Source organism: Mastomys coucha, unplaced genomic scaffold (genome assembly GCF_008632895.1).
Source record: "Mastomys coucha isolate ucsf_1 unplaced genomic scaffold, UCSF_Mcou_1 pScaffold4, whole genome shotgun sequence".
Classification (NCBI taxonomy): domain Eukaryota; kingdom Metazoa; phylum Chordata; class Mammalia; order Rodentia; family Muridae; genus Mastomys; species Mastomys coucha.
The window spans coordinates 18368752-18392691 of record NW_022196910.1 but is presented as its reverse complement, the minus strand read 5'-3'; the positions used below and the strand labels follow the sequence as shown (position 1 = coordinate 18392691).

The window sequence follows — 23940 nt, the reverse complement described above, 5'->3', positions numbered from 1 at the left end:
ATCATCTTCATACCTAGATACTAAAGACAGTGAAACTCTTTCGGCAAACAAAGGGATTTGAGAGGGACCATGGGCTTTTTAGTTGCAAGTCTAAGCTTTTCTTTGCCAGCTCCTTGCAGAAAGGCCGACTGGAAGAAAGTCCTCTGAATTTTAAGGATGTGTTTCAGTAAGCGTCACCTTTTGTTGTCTGTTTCTGCTCTTTAGACACACAAGCATGCTCCATGCTTACTGAATGAATACTAATGTCTTAATTAAGCCCTTATAGAGAAGCACAACATGGCCTGCACTTTCAAGATGAACAGAATCCAGGAGCTGGGGAGACAGTTCAGTTGGTAAATACCTGTTATGCAAGCACCAAGGCCCGAGTTTGAGCCCCAGAACCCAAGTGAAAAAGCAAGATGTGTTGGTGTGTGTTTATAAGCCTATGCTGGAGCATGAAAAGAGACAGGTCCCCAGGGCTTGTTGAGAGCCACTCTAGCCTAAGGATTGAGCCTCAGGTTCCACTGAGAGACCTTGTCCCAAAAACTAGGATGAATGGCTTCTGAAAAATGATATTTCCAAGTAGACTTTTATTCTCCATGTATACACACACACACACACACACACACACACACACACACACACACACACACACGGATATGATATTCTCTCACCACGAATGCACAAAATTAGGAGCAGTGAGAAGCCCATGATGTTGCAGGCCTTTCAGATAAGGGAGACACATGACCTGTGATGCATCCCTAGAGCAAAGCCTGCTATCGTTTCTCCTCCATTGACTTGAGTTTGTTAGTGGATTTTAAATCAGGAATAAAAAGATGGGCAATGGATCTGTAGCAATCTGAAAGATCAGGCTTCTTCCCTCTCATAGAGGGGTAGTGGGACAGGTTCCCAGGTTCTCCTGCCAGGTTCTCTTTGGGTGGAGTGAACACAGCATCTCCTTTGGAGTTTATGCTGCCTTTACCACTCCCTCCTAAAGTGTTGCTGCTAGGATGGATCGGGCTCCCTACCCTGACCATTAGCATTTCTCTTATCTCATTTCCAGAAGGAGACACTTGAAGTCCAATTTCTGATTTAAAAAAAAAAAAAATCAATTTAGTGGCACTGAGAAAAGGGAGCAGGAGATGGGAAGGAGAGACAAGGTGGCTTGCTTAGCAACCTCTTTGCCAGTTTGATGTTCCATATTGCTCCAGACTGTGGGTCGGACATAACAGTACCGTCGCAGGAGAAGTGGTATTCAGCTCAGCTAATGACCAAAGAGCCGCCTGTGATGGCGGAGCTGCTGTGATCAGTTACCAGCACTCGAAGGAAAGGGATGCTTGCCCAGCTGTTGGCCTCATCAGGAAAAAAAAAATCCAAGGAAGCCCACAATAATCATCTTGTAAAAGAGCATGATTAGTTCTGACTCTGAGATAGCACAAGGATGCCCCACACCCATTTCTGCTTGGAAGACATTCGAGATGATGAAGATGCTCATCAGAGCCGGCAAGAGCTATGTCACTTCAGTAGCCGGTCTCCTCTAGTGAGTGAAGTGAAAGAGTTTTCAAACAGAGACCCAAGGAAGTGAGGTGTTCAAGGTCATTTGGAATTAACAGGAAAACTGGGACCAAATCTGGGACTCTTGAGTTCTAATATGCTATTTGTTAGCATTCTGTCTAAGTTAACTCTGCCCCACAGTTACCTGGCAACAGCCAGGAAGGCCTGACCCACTCACTATAAAAGGGGCTGCTTACCCCCCCCCCTTCTCCGCTTCCTCCTCTCTTGCTCTGTCCTCTCATCCCTTCTCCTCTCTCTCCATGTGCTTGTGGCTGGCTTCTACTCCTCTACCCCTCTACTCTCTCTCTGCTTATACCACCCTCTTAACTCCCCTCCCCATGCCCTGAATAAACTCTGTTCTATACTATACTGTCCTGAGGCTGGTCCCTCAGGGGGAAGGGATTCCTCAGCATGGGCCCACATAGGCACCCTTTTCCCCACACCTCACTACACATCCATAAAACATATCCCCCCTCTCTTTATCTTTTTATAAACACTTTGCCCCCACTGCAAACCAGAGCCTCTGAGAGTCATGCTTTGAAGAAGATTGGCAAAGTAGCACTGCCATTTCTTTTGGGATCAGCCTTTTCTTATGATATGATTCTTTTCTTTTCTTTTTAAATAAAAAGGACTTTCTTGACTTCACATGTTTAAAATGCAATTAACACTTCAAATCTCATTTTCTTTCTTTCTTTTTCTTTCTTTTTAGTGATTTTTTTTTTTTTTTGAGAGTCAGATTTGCTATATCACTTTCTGAAGGTAGGAGTTTAAATTCAGGTTTCTTTATCTATATTGTGTGCAGCCCTGCTTTGATGTAATAAGATTTTGGTCTGGTTATGCTGACATTCAAGTTTCTTTCTCTTAAAATGAGACTAGACCTTGCGGCAGTGGAAGGGTGCAGGCCAGGAGGCCAGATGGCTTGAGCTCAGAATCCATCCTACAATCATTTCTCAGAATTTCCTCATCTATTAGGCGAGAACACTAAGACCTCTCCGAGTGTCTGGGCTTAGATGTGAAGTCGCACAAGGATGGGTGTGGAGTCAGCACTCAGCACTGTTAGCAGCCTGGACTGCTGTGGTTATCAGAGACAATGGAGAAGTTTTATATAATTACTGCTTCCATTAGTGCGACTCAGCTTCACAACACGATAGGTGTATGAGGCATATCCTCTAAATCTGAATAGACTTTCTCATACAGCATTCTTTGCTTGAGTAATGTTTGAGTTTTTAGGAATTAATATGAAACGAGTTAATAGAAATGAGACTGGCATTCTAAAAATTTGCTAAATAAATAACCCAAGTGTATTAATATGCTCTTATTCCCAAGCATGGGCCAAGGACAAGCAGCCTCTTTGAGCCTTTCACCAGCTCATAGCTCTGCAGGAAAGCCTCAGTTTACATGTTACATATATTTAGGACACAGAATTCTGAAATGTGGCATGGGCAGTGAGTGTCTGTAAGCACTGAGTATTTGTAGAGAGAAACCCTCCCTAATATTTTTTCAGTGTGCGGTAATAAATCTTGACTATAGACAGCTGAACGTAATGGTCTAATACTCTCGCTGCATGGAAACCAGAAGATGATTCAACATGATGCCCAACAACACTTCCCCTATTCATTCTAAAATGTATCCATGCCATCTATCCTTAGGGCGTCCCTGTAACAGAGTTACCTGTGTTGCAAGACAGGCTTTCCGGGGGCGGGGGGGGGGGCGGCGCAGGGTGGGCACTTTCAGGTATACTAACAACTCCAGTCTGCAGCAGGAGCGGACTCTAACCCTCCCCTGCCGCCATCTTGTTAGTAAATGTGTATTAACCATAATGACTAATAATGAAGAGGTTCTGGCTTTTCTTGCCTGAGAAGAACAAAACAGCGGGTGTTTTTGCAGCTCAGCTGGACCCTGGCTGTGGTGACCTCTGTTGCTAACGGGCTCTCCACAGGCGGTGAGCAGGAGGCACCAGCTATGCAAATAGAGTAAGGCTGGTCTCTGTCAGCTGCAGGACTCACAGTACCCTGAATGCCGCGACCCTCATGAGACTTTGTGCTCCCTGCCTGGCTAGGTGATGACCTTGATCATGGTTATGACATTAATCTTTTAACTCCTCTATGGGAGGCATGACAATTATTTGCTTTCTAAAGGAGGTATTAGGTGTGTTTTTTATATATGTTCAACACTGAACGGAGGAGAGTGTTATACATAAAAATTAATTGATCAGGCTCATGTTAGTTTGGTTCACAGATATTAAACAAAAGAGGACTTTTGTTTGTTTGTTGTTTTCAATACAGGTCACATTGGCAGGTGGCTGGAAACACAAAATATGTGGACAGGCAGTGAGGAAGGAAATGTCAAGAAATGTAACTGAAAAAACTCAGGAGGTTGCCAAACAGTCCACAAGTACCAACCAGTAAGTTCTTTCCCCATGTCATCGGAACAGAGGTAACCGTAGTGAGGCAGCTTAGCAGAATGTTACATTTTGGCAATATTTTATGTATGCAGGGGTGTGTGTGTGTGTGTGTGTGTGTGTGTGTGTGTGTGATGGGACCTGAGGGGTTTGTTAAACTGACTGCTCCGTGAGTCCTCCAGCATCAGTCTGTCTCAGGTCCTCCCAGTACTGAGGTTACAGGTGCCCTCCACTATGCCTAGTCTTTTCTGGGGGTGCCAGAGACTGACCTTCTGCTTGCAAGGCAAGCAATTTACTGATTGAGCTTTCTTTCCACGCGCCCTATTTTGGTGATATTTTATGTTACTTACACATACATCCATGATATCAGATTTATCCTAAGGATAAAAATGACTTTATATTTTTGGAGGTGGCCTACATCATGCTGATCATCACGACACCAGTGTTATCTGCTTTAATACCCAGGGGGAATGTCTGTCTCCTCCACCTTCACCCCCACACACCCCTATATTCCTTAGTGGGAGGAGCTTGCCTGTCCTTGCTATTTCCCTATCGAGGGCTGGCTTTTTATAGACGCCTGTGCTGGTTAAGTTTATATGTCAGTTTACCTGGCACATGGCATCCAGGTATGTATGTGCTCAGAAGCTATGAGGACGGCTCTCTGAGAGTATTTTTGAAAGAGATGAACATTCGTGCTACTAGGTTTTGAGTAAAGACCTTCTGAACATATGTGGGCTTCATCCAATGAGCTGGCGACTGGAATAGATCAGAAGAGTGATCTTCTTCGAGTAAAAGAAATTCTGCCAACAGCCAGACTCTGAGAGTGACCTGCAAATGTTTGGACCAGCTAGCTTTTGTAACACCACAGACAGACGCCTTGACGGAGTGGTTCTCAACCTGTGGATCTCGAGCCCTTTGGGAGGGTCAAATGACCCTTCACAGGGGTGGCCTAAGACCACAGAAAACCACAGATCCTACATTACGATTCATATCAGTAGCCAAATTACCATTTTTGTTACAGTAGCAGGGAAAATAATTTTATGGTGTGTGTGGGGGTCACCCCAACGTGAGGAACTGTATTAAAGAGTCGCAGCATGAGGAAGGCTAAGAACCACTGCATGAAAAGAATCCACCTTGGTCATTTAGTCACCGCCCGCTAGTTCTGATTCTCTGGAGCAAACATGGCCCCAGTCAAAGTCTGCTGAGTGCTGACCAAACCGTGGCTGCATACTTCCTCCCAGGCCTTCGGTGCTCGCCCAGGTCCCTCAGTGGCCCTGCTTTATAACTTCCCCAGAGCCCCGTCCGCCAAGCTTCTCCTTTCTTTACCTGCTATTTACCCATTCACAGTTCCTTCCCTTTCCAGTCCAGGGTAAGCTGCGGGTGCTGCTTGGGTCTCAAGCACAGCCCTACCCTTGTCTTTCCTCTGACCCAACCAAATCAAATCACCATCTTAATTGAATCACACATCTTCCTACCCAGGCCCTGTTGTTTCTCTGCCACCAGTCACTCTATATTAATGATGGCTAACTCTAGGTGGGTCCCCAAACCCTTCAAAATGCTTTCCCAAAAGTCTTATTTGGGAGAAAACTTCTCTTGTTATCATGGAGCTTGTAGTTTATAAAGGAGAAGGAAAAGGGGGTGGGGGGCATAAAAGCAGATTTGCTGGGTCCATGAGGTGAATGTATCAGACTTCGAAAGAGATGAGAAAGGATTCAGGTGTGTGGAAGGCAGCGTGGTGTGCAGCCTCCAACAGCTTTAGTGGAAGGTACCCTGGGAGCCAAAGCTTCTAAGGGAGAGACAGACCACGAAGATATCTGGAGGCAAGCGTCATTTTTAAGTTGATGTAGCAAGGGTATTTAGTTATCTTAGTCCTTTGGGGGTAACTATAACAAAATGTCGCAGATTTTAAACAGTATATGTGTATTTCTCATGATTCTGGAGGCTGGAAATCCAAGATGCTAACACATCTAGGGGGAATGGCAGCTTCTCACAGCAGGCGGTCTTTAGTCACCTCTGGGACGTCCCCTTGCTTCCAGGGACTAATCACCTTTCAAAGATTCCATCTCCCAATAGGATCAGTTTTACACTTTGGAAATTCAGATTTTAGTCTATGAATAAAGGCGCAAACATTCAGACCCCTGCAGGCCCTAGGGCAGGAGCCTCTGCTGTGTTTCTGGAACAAAGACCAGTGTGACAGGCACTGTCACCATGTCCACGAGGTACAGCATTTATGTGAATCCCCTTCTCTCCACCGGAGTCCCACGGCTGTCTCCAACCGATCCCTAGGAACAAGGCTATTCACAAAGTGGTTTCTCTGTGTCTTTTCTGGTCTTATCTCCATCTATTGCCTACACTTAGATAGAAAGGGATATCAAAAATGCAGGTGTAACCACGTTAGGGGGCACCCAAACCTCCCGTATACCTATCAATATTTGTGTGTAGCTGGGTTTAGCTCTTGCCTCCCTAGCTCTTGTTCTCTACTCCAACTTCTCCTCTCCCATCCTGGGTGCATGGCTGAAGAACCTGTCCGAGACTCTGACTGCACAGATTTCCCTCTGACTCTTGTGCCTCTGTGAATGACGCTCCCTCTCTGGGAACAAAACCCCAGCTGCCTCATCACCGGGCACTGCAACTTCCTCATCCTAAGGATGATTCGAAGCAAGGATGGGGGAAATCATGCTTTTCAAATCTGCTAGCATCTAGCACTTGGACGCACAGGAGTGCTGGACCAAATGAACGGATGCACAAGTTGTAAATCACAGAGGTGAAGAAGAGCGGGGGGGAATGGGGGAAATTCATGTCTGAAACTTCGTGGAACCTCCTCTAAAGAATTTCCTGTGGAAGCCGGCCAGTGACCATTTGTGCTGTTCCATCACTGTGGGTTAGGATAAGTTTTTGGGTCCACTGGATTACTGAGATCCCTCTTTAGAGGCGTTAGTGAATCTCCTCTCAAGGAGAGACCACTCTGATGTCATTTGAACTCTTTAGTGCACAGGATGTGAGACCAGCTCAAAAACAAAAACAGTCTCAATGGTTTTAGAGACAAGGAGAATGTAATCTCTTCCCTACCCTTGACAACAAGAGAAAAAAATGTAAGAGGGCATGAGGACGTAATTATTATTATACAAGCAGGAAAAAGCAGAATCAAGATGAAATGTGACCAGATGCAATCAGTGGATAAGAATGGGGAAGTGGCAGTCATTTTCTCCATTTCTTTCCTATACTTCTTAAAGAAAATTATGTCCAGAAGAATACAAGTGAATTTTCTGTCTGCATATTACTTCTTAATGCTTCTGCCGTGAATGGGAGGCAACGCCTTCTTTGTATCCTTCACATCCAAAGCTGCTTCTGGATTATTCATCAGAGTCCGCCCCCTCTTAGCAGACTCTCCAGCAGCTCCCTCCATCTGATACCTCCTTTTTTCTCCCGCCACCCCTGCTTAACACTCGCTGATAGAATGAGAAACTGGGCTTCTGCCACGCCAGGTGCTTAGGGTCTAGAAGAAGAGAAAGGCCTAGACTCAGATCCACAAAGCTGTGATTTAAATTAGAGCGCATTTGGGCCTGAGGGGAGCCATGGGAGAGGCGCCAAGTGTGGGCAGCACGCTGAACGGGAACACTGGTGTTAGGTGTGGGCTGCTGGGAACGTCCCAGGCGCAGTTTGCCTCATGTTACAGACTAGGAATCCAGCTGTCTGGAGGTGGATGGTGCATATTGCTTCAAAACCATCAGCAGGATGCACACGTTGGACAAGAAACCTCTAAACAATGTCATGGGAGCACAGAGTATTCGAATGTCCATCCTGGGGCTATGTAGGTAAGGCATTTCCTGAATTATCTTAAATATTGATGATGCGACTAAATGCCTACTTTTATAAAACATACCAAATACATAGAAAACTGACTTTCTCCTATGGAAAGGAAGCAAGGACTGGGAAGAGCTGAAATCACTGACAGGGACAGACAGTGTGGACATATACTGTGTGTGAGGCCTTGGACAGGTATTATACCCATTTGGTAGAAGGACACCTCCAAAGGCTCTGGAGATGCTAAGGGCATGAAGATAAATGGCAGGGAAGAAGTGTGGTTGGAGGTGCCCAGCAGCACAATCCACCAGCAGGGCAGAGAAGCCACCTGCACGGGTCCATCAGCTTGTTCTCTTGAAGCTTCCTCAAGCCTCCCTCGTCTCTGAGATTGCATTCCTAAAGGCACTTTCTGCTAGTTCTGCCAGGGGAGAAATTTGGTATTTCCTTTCTGCCTTCCATGGAGCTCAGTGGATGCTTAATGCTCTACATAGCAGAGATGGAGGGAGTGGACAGTCAGTGACTGGCCCAAACTGAGACCCATCCCATCTTGCCATCCCCAGGGCAAGAGCCAATCCCTGAAACTACTGATGATACTTTCTTACGATTGCAGACCAGAGTCTCTGGAGTAACTGTTCTCTGAGAGGCTCCACCCTGTAGCTCACGGAAACAGATGCAAGGATCCAGAGAGCCACAGCAAAATATAAGACAGAGCTCTGGCAGTCTTGAGGAAGAGTTGGGGGGAAGGATTGGGGGACCCGAAGAAGTCAATGACTCCACAGGAAGACCAAGAGAATCAACTAGCCTGGACCTTTGGGGGCTACTAGAGACTGAACCACCAACCAAAGAGTTAGCATGGGCTAGGCCTAGCTCCCTGCCCCGCCCCCAACTCCTACATATGTAGCAGAGGTGCAGCTTGGCTTTCATGTGGGTCCTCCACAATTGGAATGAAGGGGCTGTCCCTGACTCTGTTGCTTGCCTATGGATCTTGGTCCCCTGATTGGGCTGCCTTGTCTGGCCTCAGTGGGAGAGGGAGCACCCAGTCCCACAGTGACTTGATATGCCAAGAGTGGTGGTGATACCGGGGCGGGGGGTGGGGTGGGAAGGGGGGCTCCTCCTCAGAGGGGAAGGGGAAGAGGAATGGGTGGAAGGTCTTCTGAGGAGAGACTGGGAAGAGTGGTGGCCGATATTGGAATATAAAGTGAATAAATAATAAATAAATATCTAGGGCCCTGGAAGGAGTTTCTGCCTTCCGGACTACCTTCCACTCAGGTGATGATCTGCTCTGAGGTGGACCAGGCTGAAAGGAGGCTTCTGGCTGGGAGAGTCATGGCTCCTGAGTCAGGGCAAAACTGTCCTAACCTAGGTAACAAAAGGTCAGTGAGAGCATGGATGCGGCTGTGACCTGGACACATGGCTGGGGGCATGTTTTAGTCTTTGAATTGTCAATTCTCATGAAAATAGCAAACAACTTGATTCCTTAACTCTAGGGGTATCAAGAATTGCAACAACTATCTCCAGTAGTCAGTTTTAAAATCAAGTTTTATAGTAATTTTTTTTTTTTAATTTGAGCTATAAGGTAAAATTTACACGGATTTAATTTGGTCTCTGTCTCTCTTTGTCCCCCTTTCTCTCTCTCTCTCTCTCTCTCTCTCTCTCTCTCTCTCTCTCTCTCTCTCTCTTTCTCTCTCTCTTTCTCTCTCTTCCAACCCTTGTCTTGGGAGGAAGTTGAGTTTTAAAACACAATGAAATCATATCCACTCACACTTCCATAATAATTTTTCTTATGCAACCAATAGCTTTCATCTGAAACATTCCTCTTCACAGGAGAGTTAGTGATGAAATATGCCCAAGTCTTGAAAACCAGAGAGTCTTGCTTGCCCTCTTTACTTCTGTATAATGTAGCTCAAAGGTATGTGCTGGGTCTCAGCCCTGGGCCAGACACAAGGAATTTAAGGGAGCCTGTGTCTCAGTTTGTGTGCAACAGAGCAAAGATAGACCCAGGTGTCAGGTTGATTCAATGAAAATTTATCCATGTGAGGCCTGAGAAGCACTTAAAGAGGCCAGCAAGAGACTGCTGGATGCCACCTTGCTTCCAGGATAAGTGTATAGAGCCAGATTCTGGTCACCGGTGTATTTCCAGAGCAATAGGGTCTTAGAGCAGCCATCCTCCATACTATACAAGTGTGTTGAGCTGGAGATCTCCAACATCAATGGTGGCTGCAGAGATTGTTTGGCCAGATGAAGAGGATGAAATAGAGAGTTCTGGGGAATATGTGTCTGTATTTTCTCCTTCTGCCCATCCTCTCTTCACTTCCTTCTTTCCTATTAGTATGAGTCACAGCATTCAGGATGGCCTGGGAGAAGACCTGAGGGCCTCTGAGAGCCTTGCTGGGAACTAGGAAGGACACAGGGCTGCTATCCCGAACCTAGCACTCAATCCTCTCCAGTTAAGTGGAATGATAGGGGTGGGGGTGGGTGCAGCCACATCCCCTTCCTGCCAGTGATTGCTCCTACAACCAATGCAAGCACACAAGCGGCCTGACATCCATCTCCCAGATCACCCTCTGCATCTGTGTTTGCACCCAGGGAGCAGGGGCCTGATGACAATCCTCCTTTGTGCTATGCTCAATGGGGTACCAGGCTCTGACAGTGCCTTCAAGATACTTTTGCATCACAATAACGAGACAAGTCCCTTGCGGTTGGTTTTAAAGTTTGGTGCAGGGCCACGCCAGCCCTCTGATGACAGTGTTGGGGAGAGAGGTGGCAAGGTACCATTGTTTCATCTTGTCATTTCTCAACTAATCATAATTTCCTGGGACCTCTTTGAACTGGGTCTTAAGTCTTTCTCCCTCTTAAAAAATCTGCCTCAGAGAATGGGGGGGGGTGTGTGGAGAGGGAAGGATTGTGATGGGAGTGACCAGGAAGAGGATAGTGCGCTGGATGTAAAGTGAATAAGTAAAAATAAATAAATATAGAATAGGAAAGAAAATCTGCCTCAGAGACATCCATTCCTTTACATTAGGAATGACTTTAAAGGTCTGAATTTTAGCTCCTTTCTTGGGTAACCTAAATGATCTGCAAGGCTCTTTACAGAGTACATTTTCAAATTTCAAATTTCGTTTTTTCCAAATCAATCGCATCTTGGAAAGACATTGTTACTTTCTTCCATATAAATACTGTCACCCAAAGTTTTTTCCTGTCCACCATAAAATATGACTATTATTAATATTTTAAAAAGCAGGATATTTAAAGTATAAGTACTATCCTACATATTAATTTACTTACATTTCTCTTTCTTTCTTTCTTTCTTTCTTTCTTTCTTTCTTTCTTTCTTTCTTTCTTTCTTTCTTTTTTTTTGGTTTTTCGAGACAGAGTTTCTCTTTGTAGCCATGGCTGTCCTGGAACTCACTCTGTAGACCAGGTTGGCCTCCAACTCAGAAATCCACCTGCCTCTGCTTCCCAAGTGCTGGGATTAACGTCACTTACATTTCTTACAAAGGCAAAATACACAAGCATATAAAAATTGATAGATGAAAGTTGATAGATACGATATCAGTATTGAACCAGTGAGGAACAAAAGCCCATTGAAATGAAAAAAGCTTGCACATGTCACAAGGAAGTGTGTGGCCCAGTTCAAATTATAGTCAACATCTGTTCATTACCCCAGTTTTTCAGTTAGGACCACTAAAAGCCACACAAGAAAAATTAGGAACACTTAAGAATGCAAACGTGTCAAACTCTAATATTTAAAAACAAAAGTTTCCCCAGAAAGGACAGACAAGGAGCAGTTAAACATTCTAAAGAACCATTCTCTGTTCTGTTTGTTTCTGGGTTGAGGATGGAGCTTAGGTCTTTGTGCGTGCCAGACAGACTCTATCTCTGAAAACAGCACTAGTCCTAGGGACTAGATTTTGAAAAAACAAAACAAAACAACTCCCACCCCCACCACAAACCCAAAGAATAATCTTTATCTATATTTGAATTTTATATAATCAATATAAATTAAAATAAGTGAACTTATCTCTACAGTGGGAATAAATTACTAGAATTGAAGCAATTTAAATCCTGATCATTTTATGAGTGATAATTTATGTGAGGTTGTTTTCTTTGCAATGCTAAATGATTCATATTCTGGGTCTTTAAGGAGCAAAGTTGGTTTTTTTTTTTTTTTTTTTTTTTTTTTTTTTTTTGCTTTATAATATTACAACTTTTTAATCACGGGTATATGTGTGTGAGTGTGAGTTTGCGTGTGTGAATGAAGGTTTCTGTAGAGGCTAGGACAAGCTGTTGGTCTCCCTGGAACTGGAGTGATAGGGTAGGCCCTTGTGAAAAACTTGATGAGCTGGGAATTTGACGAGTCCTCTGAAAGAACAGTACTTGTTCTTAACCACAAAGCTATCTCTCCAGCCTCCAATGCTAAGTATTTAATGAAAGATGAGTTCTGTAACATTTTAATTCCGTACAGAGATGTAGAGGAAATTCTAGGATGTTTATAACACTATTTAGTTTAAGTGTGAAACGCTCTGTATTCAGTACTGGACATAAGAGTCCATGATATATCCTGTTAAGACAGTGATATAATACTTCCAAAGATTATCCCACAATCCAAATACTTCCAAAGGCAGAATAAAACAGTGTTAAACTCTTTTCTTAAAATTATATATATTGAAGCCCCTAAGTTTCCCCAGTTCCTCTGAATAGGAAAGTATTTGGAGACAGGGTCTTAGAAGCAATTGGTAAGCTATAATGAGATCAACTACAGTATGACCAGTGTTCCCATAAAGGGGATAAGCATATGGATGCCAGTGGCTGGGCGTTGACCTTGGGAGGACACAATGCAGGTGACCATCTGCAAACCAGGGAGAACTGCCTCAGATAAGACAACACACCAAGGCTGGACTTCAGTTTTCAGAATGGTGAGCATGCACAGCTGCTGTCTGAGTTCCAGTCTGGGGATTTGGTCATGGCAGCTGTAGTAAACTAATACACTTCATTAACCCGACACTTGCTTTCTCCCTCGACCTCTGTGCCTTTGTTCCCCAGATGTGGTTTCTTCTTGATCTGCAGGCACAAGAACATCTGGAAGGTCTCAGGATAAGTATCTGTTTTGTACAAGTACATCTTCCCGTGTGTATCTGCACAGGAAACTCATCCTGATTCCCCTAATCCTATAGTTGTCTCCAGAGCTTCCATCTCTTAGGGATGGGCCCCTGCCTTGGCTTGCCAAACCCTCCCTCTCACATATAGTCACGCCATGTTAGAACTGTTTCCATTGTTGACTTCTTTACAAAAGCCCGTGGATGCTATGAAAGATCAGGCTCACAACCGTGGTCCAGAATTTGACACCTAGGATCTAGTCAATAATAATTTGTTTAATAAGAAACACAGTGGCAAAAACTAAAACAACAAAAAATCATAACATCTGTGGGAAGAAATGGATGTTTATTCATGAGTTTATTATCAGGGAAAAAGTAGAAAGTGCAGAAGCAGAGCCCTTTCCAAGTGGAGAGGCTGGATCCTGACACAGATTTGTTTAGACAAATGCTCACTTGGGGAGAGGAATCATGGGGCAATTGTTAGTGCCCAGCTTAAAAACAGTGCCCTCCTCATGAAGTTCAAGAACCAAAGACTCAAAGAATACTTCATATGCTGCTGAAAAAAAGTACACAGTCTGAGATGCAAACATAGCTACTCATCAATAAACAGAAGCATGAGAAAATGGGAGCAGGCAACCAGACATGAACTGCATGTACTGGCTTCTCAAGGGCAGCCAAAGCCCAGGTTTTGAAGAACCAGTCTGCCTCTATCTTTGGCTTAAAAGCCATCTCATAAAGACAAAGTAAGTTCATTCCTGTTGATGGTTAATCCTCTGTTTCTCAAGGATTGGGCTATGCCCCACCAAAACCTTAACTACAAATGGTTCTGTACTGCCTGTTCCAGGAATGGCAATCATGTCTTTGTTTCAAAAAGTTGTTTACAACCCTACCTTTGTTTCAAAAGGTCACATGACTACCTGGGACTACCTTGTTATGAGTGTCTTTTTTTTTTTTTTTTTTTTTTTTTTTTTTTTTTTTTTGATTTTCCAGACAGGGTTCTCTGTGTAGCCCTGGCTGTCCTGGAACTCACTCTGTAGACCAGACTGGCCTGGAACTCAGAAATCCACCTGTCTCTGCCTCTTAAGTGCTGGGATTAAAGGCGTGCGATACCGCTGCGGGGCAGAGCGTCTGTTGTTATTGCTACCTTGTCATATCCAATTTGCAAACATATCTGTTTTGGGAGGTTAGGACTAACTTGTTATGATCTCACTTATTTTCACCCCAGATCTCCTGTCTTAGTCAGGGTTTCTATTCCTGCACAAAACATCAGGACCAAGAAGCAAATTGGGGAAGAAAGCTTACACTTCCACACTGCTGTTCATCACTAAAGGAAGTCAGGACTGGAACTCATACAGGGCAGGAACTTGGAGGCAGGAGGGCTGCTGCTTACTGGATTGCTTCCCCTGGCTTGCTCAGCTTGCTTTCTTATAGAACCCAGAACCACCAGCACAGAGATGGCACCACCCACCATGGGCTGGGCCCTCCCCTGTTGATCACTAATTGAGAAAATACATTACAGCTGGATCTCATGGAGGCATTTCCTCAAGGGAGGGTCCTTTCTCTGTGGTGACTCCAGCTTGTGTCAAGTTGACACACAAAACCAGCCAGTCCATCCCTTATTTGGAAACCCCGCTACCCCTGAGCTATAGAAGTCTTATCTTTCTCACATCCAATGCTGATCTCTTAAGACTCCGACTTAGGGGGAAGACATGAATAAAATTGCTTGCTTTAATTTGGCCATGATGATTTGAGTCAGTGGCCTTCCTCCTCCCATCTTTGGAAGTTACAGTTTGTGTCACAGGGCACTGGGACTCAGGAGAGCCCCTTGATATGCCAGGTGACAGGCGATGGGAGACATCTTCTGCTTCTCATATTGTAAAACCCCGACCTTACATGCTTGTCCTCTAGGGAAAAAAAAAATGAAACTAGCTAATGTAAGAAACAGTCAGTAGGAACCCAAATATTTAGTCACCACAGAACAAGGGGAAAGAGAACCTCCATGTACAAACAATGAAAGAGACCCTGGCAATCACAATTTGGCAAGTTTGCAATATTGAGAGCAATAAAAAAAATGTGTAACATCCAGCGGTAATAAACCCAAAAGTAATAAAAAGCTGAGCTTTTATGAAGGAAAAAAAACCGCACACCAAATTTGATTGCTTTTCAGATGGAATTACAAGATGGCTGTTTTAAGGGAGAGGAGCAGATGTGATATATTTGAATTTTATTAGAGCGTTCGGAAGAACGTCGCGCACAATTTCCTTCACAAAACACAGTGACTTTGGCTCGCACACAGACCGAGGGCATAATAAATGATGGGAAACAACAGGACTGCAGGTCTCCCTGGAAGGAAGGTCCTACAGAGGTGACGGGAGGGGTTCCCGTTGTTTGGGGTGGATGGAACTTCTCTTCTTAATGGTGTGTGAAGAAAGAGTAAGAGTGGCAGACAGGAAGCGTGAAGATTTATTAGACAGGGAGTGGAAACTTGTTAAAAAATACCCAGGCTTGGAGAAAAACGAGACCTAACTGTTTAGCCAGGATAGTAAATATATTTGGAAGGATATTTACAAAAAAAAAATTGTACATGTAAGGAAATATAAACTAAAAAGGACCCAGGAGAAGCAGTTTTCTGTGACCTCAAACTGGAGGAGGTCTTAATAATTTGTGCCCCATGCTGATAAAGACGCAGTATATTCTTGGCCCCCAGTAGGTTTTTGAGATCAGAGGGGCAAGTTTTATTCATCTTTGGGTCTAATCATCCTGCATTTTAATAAGTTTGGCAACACAACTTTCAGAGTTTAAATGAACCATCCCAGGGCAGAGACAAGAGGTCTGTCTACAGTTCCTCCCACATGCCGTCTTGCTTTGAATCAGATTCTGATTTTTCTGGGTAAATGGGCTCTCTTTGGTGCGGACACGGAAGACTTGAAGAGTTCTTTGAGCATTAGTGTAGAGATCTGCTGCTGTTACTAGTACAATGTTAAAATTAAAATCACTTAAGTAAATGGTCCTGGCTTTGCAGGTTGTGAAGAAAGATAACTTCTTCCAGACTTGACCACTCATAGATTCATGAATTTGGAGTAAAATCGTAGTTGTTCTTACTGAAGTGATGGAGCAATGGCCTGGGGCCAATTCCAAGTGAACTTATTCCAGTTTCTTCACATTTCAGTGCCCCAAATCCTTGTCTTTAGAGGGATAACGTTAGCATCTACCACATAGGACTACAAGTTAATATTATGTAAAGCTCACAGTGAGCCTTCTATAAATACTAGCTATCCAAAATAGACTCCCTGGGAGTAGCCAACAAATTTGAGGGATAAGTTTCAGAGAAAAAAAAATTTATATATAGCCCTAGTTGCTCATCAATGACTGTGCACTCAAAAACCGAAAAAAAAATGAATTTCATTTCATTCAGATTACATAATTGAAGGATGCGCCTCCAAAGCAGACGATGAAGTCTAAACGTCTGAGATAGGGAGATGATTCCAATCCTGATCTATCTCCTTAGCTGTGTGCTTTTGTGCACAGTGGCTCTGTGGCTACAGGGTAAGGATGTTTCCATTTGAAACATTTGAAGAAAAAAGTGGTATGAAAGAGATTTTTTTTTAAATACAAATTCACAAGGCTACACAGATCTTAAAAAGGAATGTTAAGTTATGATAAGCACTCCTTACAGTGACAGCGGTGCGACCTTCAGACCCATGTGTAACTCCACAGAACCACAGAAGTGTCCTCTGGATACCTCCACCCTCTGTGGGCCTCAGACCTCCTGTCCTTCTCCTAGTCTTCGACCTTGCTCATCTCCACATGCATGAGTCACCCGCCTCTAGCAATACTGTCCCGTCTTTCTTTCAGATCCATCTTCACAGCTTCCTTCCACATAAGCCAACTTGAGTACAGTCCTTGGTGGCATTCCACCCAACCCCAGGAGGAGAAGGAACCACTCTCCACCTTGTCCCTGTCCCTCTGTTGTCACAATAATCTTTCTGCAGAGCTGGCTGCGTAAATTCTCTTTAACAGAACCCTTCCCCTCCCTCCCGTCCCCGTTTCCTGTGCCTTTTGAAACAGGCCACAGCACAGGCATTGGCCTTTGAAGACTGGACCCCTTCTGACCTCAACAGCTCCCCACTTTTCCACTCTGCCCTGAAGCACTACCGGTTCTCAGTGGCGTCTCTGTCCAGATGTTTGTGGGGTTTTTTCTCTCTCTTTTTTTTTTTTAGATTTATTTATTTTATGTATGTGAGTATGTTGCTCGCTCCGGTTGGCCCACTCTGGTCAACTCTGCTCGCTCAGTCCCTGCTCACTGCAGCCCAAAGATTATTTATTACTGTAGCTGTCTTCAGACGCGCCAGAAGAGGGCGTCATATCTCATTACAGGTGGTTGCAAACCACCATGTGGTTGCTGGTATTTCAACTCAGGACCTTCGGAAAAGCAGTCAGTGCTCTTACCTGCTGAGCCATCTCACCAGCCCTGGATGTTTGTATTTTAAGATAAGTGCCCCCAACCCTCTTCCTTACTTCTTACCTAGGACCCCAGGTAGCTATACATCCTGAAGGAAGCCTTTCCTGGTTCTCTTTCTGCTTTTCCTTCTGCTTCATTAAGTTCTCTATCCATGGAATTGTTTACAGGTCTACGAACAGTGGGGAGGGGGGAGGTGTTCCTCCTCTCTGTTGATGGCCTAGGGCGTATCCTAGGCCCTTGGGTCTACACTGAATGAATTGACCTAGACCACTTACACTTGGAGGGACTGCAGCTACTCTTAAGGCCAACCTGGGCTTGGGATAAAAAATATTAGCCTTGTTTTGTGATCAGCACATGAGAGACGAAGATGGCCTAAAAAGGAATGCCGTGTGAACATTATGTACACCTGGCCACAACAAGCTGAGGGACTGTTATCGCAGCGGTCAACCGGGTGGTGTGTGGAATTTAAAGTCTGCTTCTGTAGTTCATCTGGCCTGGAGACTATGTTGGCTTAGATCAAACTTTGTTGTAAGGCATCATAGAAATTAAAGGAGGGGCTGTATTAAATAGAAATAACAGCACAGCATGAGGACGCAGAACCAAACTGACTCTTGCCAACGACAAATCCACACTCCACTTCCGCTTTGTCTCTTGAATGGTTTCCTGTGACTGGGAAGCTGGAGTCCACGAGCCTGTTCTCACCCGGTTCTCAAACTCAGCCAGCCACACTGCATTACACGGACCTCTCAATGCCACCACTGACTGGGCTTCCGTGCCTTCAGCACACGCACGCCACGTTCTCAAGCAAACTCACCCCTGTCCTTCATCCCCCCCTTAGGTTTTCTAAGTGAACTCTTGATCACTCTTGAAGACATTTCTTAACTCTCCCATCTTCTGGGGGACCTCTCCTGAGGTCTCTCTCCTATAAAGCTGAGATCCCTGCTCAGTGTTGCCAATAGACTTTGTGATCCTTTTGGTCACAGGGTAGAGCACAGGTACATTGATATCTGTCACTTTCTTTGCTGTGTGATTCTTTCTCACATAACAGGTCTTCTATGAAATGGTACCCTGAGATCTTAGTATATAATGCCTGGCCCATGCTAAGAATTCAAATTGTGTGTGAGATTGTTGAATTCACACGGAAAAAAAACACTCAAAGCTTGGATGGTTAAACTGATCTTTGGTTTGCTCTGACAATGAGACATCACTAGGAGGAATTAAAACGATCACCACTGTGCAGAAATCAGTAGCTTTTAATAATCAGTGACTACAAAGATACCAAAAATTTTTAGGTAAATAAACAGAAAGGACAATTACAGAAAATAATATCTGGTGATCTTAGGGTACAGGTATGAGTCACATGGTATTTGTAGATCATTTTCTTAAAATGTTCACCGAAGCGTTGTAAAAAGCAAAAGCAACCTTTTAGAAGTGGCACTTTGCACCAGGTAGTTAAACCCTACCTTCACTGTGAGTTTATTCAGAGTAATTGCACAATAAAGAAAAGCACTTGGCTTCAGGTCACTATGCATATATAGCTAAATTATGCAATTAGATGACATGTAATTAACCAGAATAGCAACACAGGCGATCTGAGTGGGACAGTTAGGGTCTGAATGACTCATAAGACATTCCGTAGTTAAGTGCTAAGCCAAACCACAAGGACACTGAATTGCTGGTGACCCACAGTCTAACTAGTCCCTTGTGTGACTAAAGAGATAACGGAATAAGGTCTCAGAGATGGGGGCAGTGTCTATGCAAATTCTGCCCAAGGAGGAGCTGAAGTGCAGCTTGATTCTAATTATCCAAATCTTCTGACAAGACCAGAAACCTCCTCAAATACAGCAGAGCCAACACTTTCTGGCTGACCCTGAGCCAAGAACAAGAACAAAACATCAGTAAAGATTATTTTAAATCTATCCAAAGAAGGCGATGACTCCAGGCAGGGCAGCAGGTTGAATCTTGGTAAGTACCTGCTGTCCACATTAGCGTTCTTCCTTTTCCATCAACGGCTAATACCTGAGAAGCTGCAGCTCAGGGATGCCGGGTCTTTTGTAAGGTCTGATGTTTATAGTCGTGGTTTTGTTTTGTTTTGGGGAGTCATTGATTTTGTTAGCTCATGTAAGATATGGACTCACTCCACCTCGAAAAGGATCCCAGATATGAATAAGAAGACATCTCTTAGGAACTGCTCAGTTACCACAATGCTCCCCCATCCTCCCTCTCACTCCTCTCCTCTAGTTTCTCAGCCTCTTTTCTGCTCCTCACCCACAGTTTTATGTGTCTTCAGAGAATTCTAGGACCTACAAATGAGAGGACACATGTGATGTGTCCATCAGCATATGACTGGTTTTGCTTGATATGATGGTCTCTGGCTGCCTCTCATTGCTTATGGTAAAAGAAAACTGCATTGTGTATGTGTGCCACATTTTCTTTATCCATTCATCTGCTGACAGGTACCTCGGCTGATTCTGTAACTCGGCCATTGGGATCAGGGTCAGTGCTGAAGCAAACAAAATATGGAAATGACCCTTTTTATCTTAAAATATTGAGGAAAAAACCTCCAATTTCTCCTTTTAATTACATATTGATTCCTTAGTCCTTTACCCAGGCTCATTGAAAGTACCAAGGTGTGGAAGACCCCACATGTCTTTAAATAGCTTCCAGTCGGCCAGGGCGATTACACTGTTACCCATTCTTCACTCCCTTCTTCAAATGGCTCCAGTGTATATGATTTACTCTCATGCTTTTGGTAATAGTTATTTCATACACTGTAAACCATAAATACATATTCATGGATTTTTCTCCTATCTCCAGTTTCAATTGCCATTTTAAAATTTTTTTTTTCTGGCAATGTGAGAAACCTTGGTTGAAAATTCCTTAAGAGTATCTGCAAGCCATCTGAGAGGATAGGCCACAGAAATATTTAAATATACCAGCTCATCGTCTGAGAAATTAAAGATAGGCTTCAGGCACTCTGAATATTGAACAAAAGGGTACTTATTAATACGTTACGTGGCAGCAGAATACAAATTATTCTTTTTTGCTTTCTATTACCTATAATGAGGATGCATGATCTGTTTATAAGGAAGAGAAAAGTATTTTAGTCATAAAAGATGGAAAATCCTTGTTCCCGGTTGTAGCCAAAGTCTGGCTACACTGGGTAGGCTGATATCTCCTCTTACTTTTGAATCCTTAAAGAGACTGTCAGCCTGAACTCCAAAAGGCCTGCCCAGGCTCTGCAGACAGCAAAGTCTATTTTATCTGGTGGTCAACTCATCTGTGAGGAAGCCCCTGGAGCGGGGTGTCTTTGTCCTGCCTGGTGTTGGAATTCATTGTGAAACATGGGTCCAGCCATACTGCCTGTGTGCAATTGGTATTCAGAAAGAGAGAGCTGGAGTTCTGGAAGAGGGGATGAAAAGCTGCAGGCACAGAGAGTTCTGAGACTTTTTATGAAAAACAATGTCATCATTTCAGTGAACAAAGTTAAGGAGGCTGGAGGCATGAAGAAGAGGCAATTGATACAATAACCAATAACTTCATTCACCAATTACTGTTGGACAGAATGCCTTTTACCAGAAATGGTGCTTGTATGGTTGTCCCATCAATAGATCCACTCTACTCTTCATTTTTCATATGTGGTGTCTTAGGGGATCCTGTTGCTGTGATAAAAACACTATGGGCAAAAGCAACTCCAGGATGAAAGGATTTATATCAGCTTACAGCCGAGGTCCAGTGTGAAAGGAAGTCAGGGCAGGAGCTGAAAGCAGAGGGAGTTCTGCTTGTTGGCTCGCTCCTCATGGATTGCTCAGCTTGCTTTCTTATGTAGCCCTGGCCTACCTTCCCAGACTGCACTGCCCACAGTGGGCCGGGCCCTTCCTCAGCAATTGTTAATCAAGGGAAACGTTCCACGCACGATCTTGTCTACAGGCTGATCTTATGGAGGCATTTTCTCAATTGAGGTTCCCTCCTCTCAGATGACTCTAGCTTGTGTCAAACTGACACAAATCTAGCCAGCCCACAAGAAAAATTTAGGAACTTATGTATTTAAAATTAAAAAAAAAAATGTCAACAGGATCATAATTGAAGGAAGAAAGCAGCTCTAACAAACCGGGCATGGTCTCACCCAGCATCTGAGAATGGTACTCACTGGTGTCATGATACGGTATTCAGCCACGCTAGGTTTGCTTCAGACATTAACTTCTTGTTCAGACTGTAATTTTGCAGATCCACATGGTTTTAACTGGTGGGATATATCGTCCTTTGGGGACTAGGGAAAAAAGGTCTGTGATAGGTTAGGGATCCTCTTAAAGTAATAGCTTTTAGAAACTTTAAGCCATTACATTTATTTATTTGTTTATTTTGTGCATATGCACATGTGTGCTGGTGGTGGGGCTGGGGGAAACACACATGTCCTGTGTGTGTGTGTGTGTGTGTGTGTGTGTGTGTGTGTGTGTGTGTGTAGGTCAAAGGGCAGCTTGTAGGCGTTATTTGCCTCCTTCCACCAAGTCGGTTCTGGGGGTGGAACACAGGCCATCAATGGTGGTGGCAAGTGCCTTAACTTATCCTGCTGAGCCATCTTGCTGGCCCTAACCTAGTGTTTTTTGAGCACCTACTGTGTGTCAGAGAGCTATCTGTCCACCTACGTAGTTGTTAGTTCTCAGAATAAGTGCAAGGCAGACATTCTCACTGTCTTGTAGATGAGCAAAACAGGCCTAGGAAAGGTTGTGTTAGGCAGTTTCGAAACACATCTAGTTAGAAAGGCGTGTAGCTGGGCACACCTCAAAGGCTGCAGAGGGAGGTCTCCTCACTCCTCCCTTTCCTCTGCAGAAAGGCAGCAACCTGTACCCAGGGTTCTGTTGACACGCTTTACAAAACGTAACCTTTCAGTCTATTCTTTAGCGCCTTGCTCTTCCTCCCACTTCCACTTTCAGTCCCTTATCCTTGTATGTTTTTGTGGCATTTGAGAAATCTTTGTTGAAGATTCCTTCATAATATCTGCAGGTCTTCTGAGAACAACGCCATACAAATAATATTCAAATAAAAGATCACATAGCATGGGAAACTATACATAAGCTTTCAATATTAGACAGATAAACTCTCTCAGAATCTTCCTTCTGTCTCTCTCTCTCTCTTTCTGTCACATACACACAAAGACACATCCACAATTTTTCAATCTGAAATGATTTTTACTTTTGGGGGGGGGTGTTTCGAGACAGGGTTTCTCTGTATAGCCCTGGCTGTCCTGGAACTCACTCTGTAGACCAGGCTGTCCTCGAACTCAGAAATCTGCCTGTCTCTGCCTCCCAAGTGCTGAGATTAAAGGCATGTGCCACCACTGCCTGGCTGTCATTTACTCTTAAAATTATTATTTAGCATTCCTCTCACCTCCAGCCATGATTTTCACAATGCCTGACTAGACGACAAGGAGAGCGACACACTGACCCTCCCTGGCCTTTTTTCATTGCCATGAAAAAGTGGTTAAAATAAAAGTTACTAACACAAAAAACAACTGCAGCCAATGCTGTGCAAATGTGGCCTGCCGGTGTCTGAGATGCTAATCTTCTCTCAGCTAGATATCAGATTCAAGACTTTTTCTCTTCTTTGACCACAGAGCCCTTATTATTACAAGTATTAAAGCTCAAAGTGAGACAAAAACTCCCTGTATTCAGAATTCTCTAGCTTCTTTAACAGAGACAGGCTTAGGGACCAAGGGAGAAAAAGGCCACCATTAATTAAAAAACAAAACAAAACAAAACAAACCATCAGGTATCACTACTATGACTGTGTAAACACGAGGGAACACCGACGTCAACAAGGGCCATGCTAATGTGGATGGGCGGGGAGCCCAGGAGGCCTTGACCCTACTGCCTGCAACTAAGGAATGAGAGCAGGAGATAGTGTGCTTTAGGAAGAGCACACCAAGTGGTTATCCAATACCAAGTGCTCAGCCTCAAAAAATCATACAAGTAACATCATACAGACCAGGCAGGTTGTATTTATTTATTTAAAAAAAAATACAATTGTATGTATTTGTGTAAGTGTGTGCAACTGTGTATGTGTATGCACATGTGTGTATACATGTATATGTGAGTGCATGTGTATATGTGTGTATGTGTGCATGTGTGTGTATGCATGTGTGTGTGTGTATGTGTAACTATAACAAAAATTAATGAAAAAAGAGGCCATGAATTTGAAAGACAGAAGAGGTAGAAGGAAGGGCTTAGAAGGAGGGAAGAGAAGGCAGAAATGATGTATTTATAGCCTACCTCAAAACACGAGAGAATTTTCAAAAATAAAATTAAAAAACAGAAAAGGAAAACAAAAAGTTCCCATTTTAAAGAAAAACAAAACAATGTGGCAAAGACAACAGCGGAAGATACACAGGGTGCTGACAACCCATTCAAATACAAAGCACCTAATACAAGGACACCCATACAAAGGAAGCTGGCAGCCACCAGAGCTAGTGGTTGGTAATGTTATTCCAGTTAAAAACAGAAATATGGTGGTGCATGCCTGTGATCCTAGCAACTCAGAAGGCAGAGTGGGGGGTCTGTGTGAGTGTGCTCATTGTGAGACTGAGATTCTGCTTTTAAAAGAAAGGGGAGTTGAGAGAGAGAGAGAGAGAGAGAGAGAGAGAGAGA

General features: G+C 43.9%; 1 protein-coding gene across 24 annotated transcripts in view; it reads right to left on the bottom strand.

Moving 5' to 3' along the window:
- Positions 1–23940, bottom strand: part of Anks1b (ankyrin repeat and sterile alpha motif domain containing 1B) — a 1082674-nt gene that overhangs the window by 108539 nt on the left and 950195 nt on the right. Inside the window, exon 1 of one of the 24 annotated variants that reach the window (XM_031349158.1) lies at positions 21447–21538. The exons of the other annotated variants lie outside the window; for them this stretch is intronic. Coding sequence (XP_031205018.1) covers positions 21447–21455 — 9 coding nt within the window. The 5' untranslated portion in view covers positions 21456–21538. Of the gene's footprint in view, positions 1–21446; positions 21539–23940 lie in introns of those variants that run through there. 24 annotated transcript variants of the gene reach the window in all.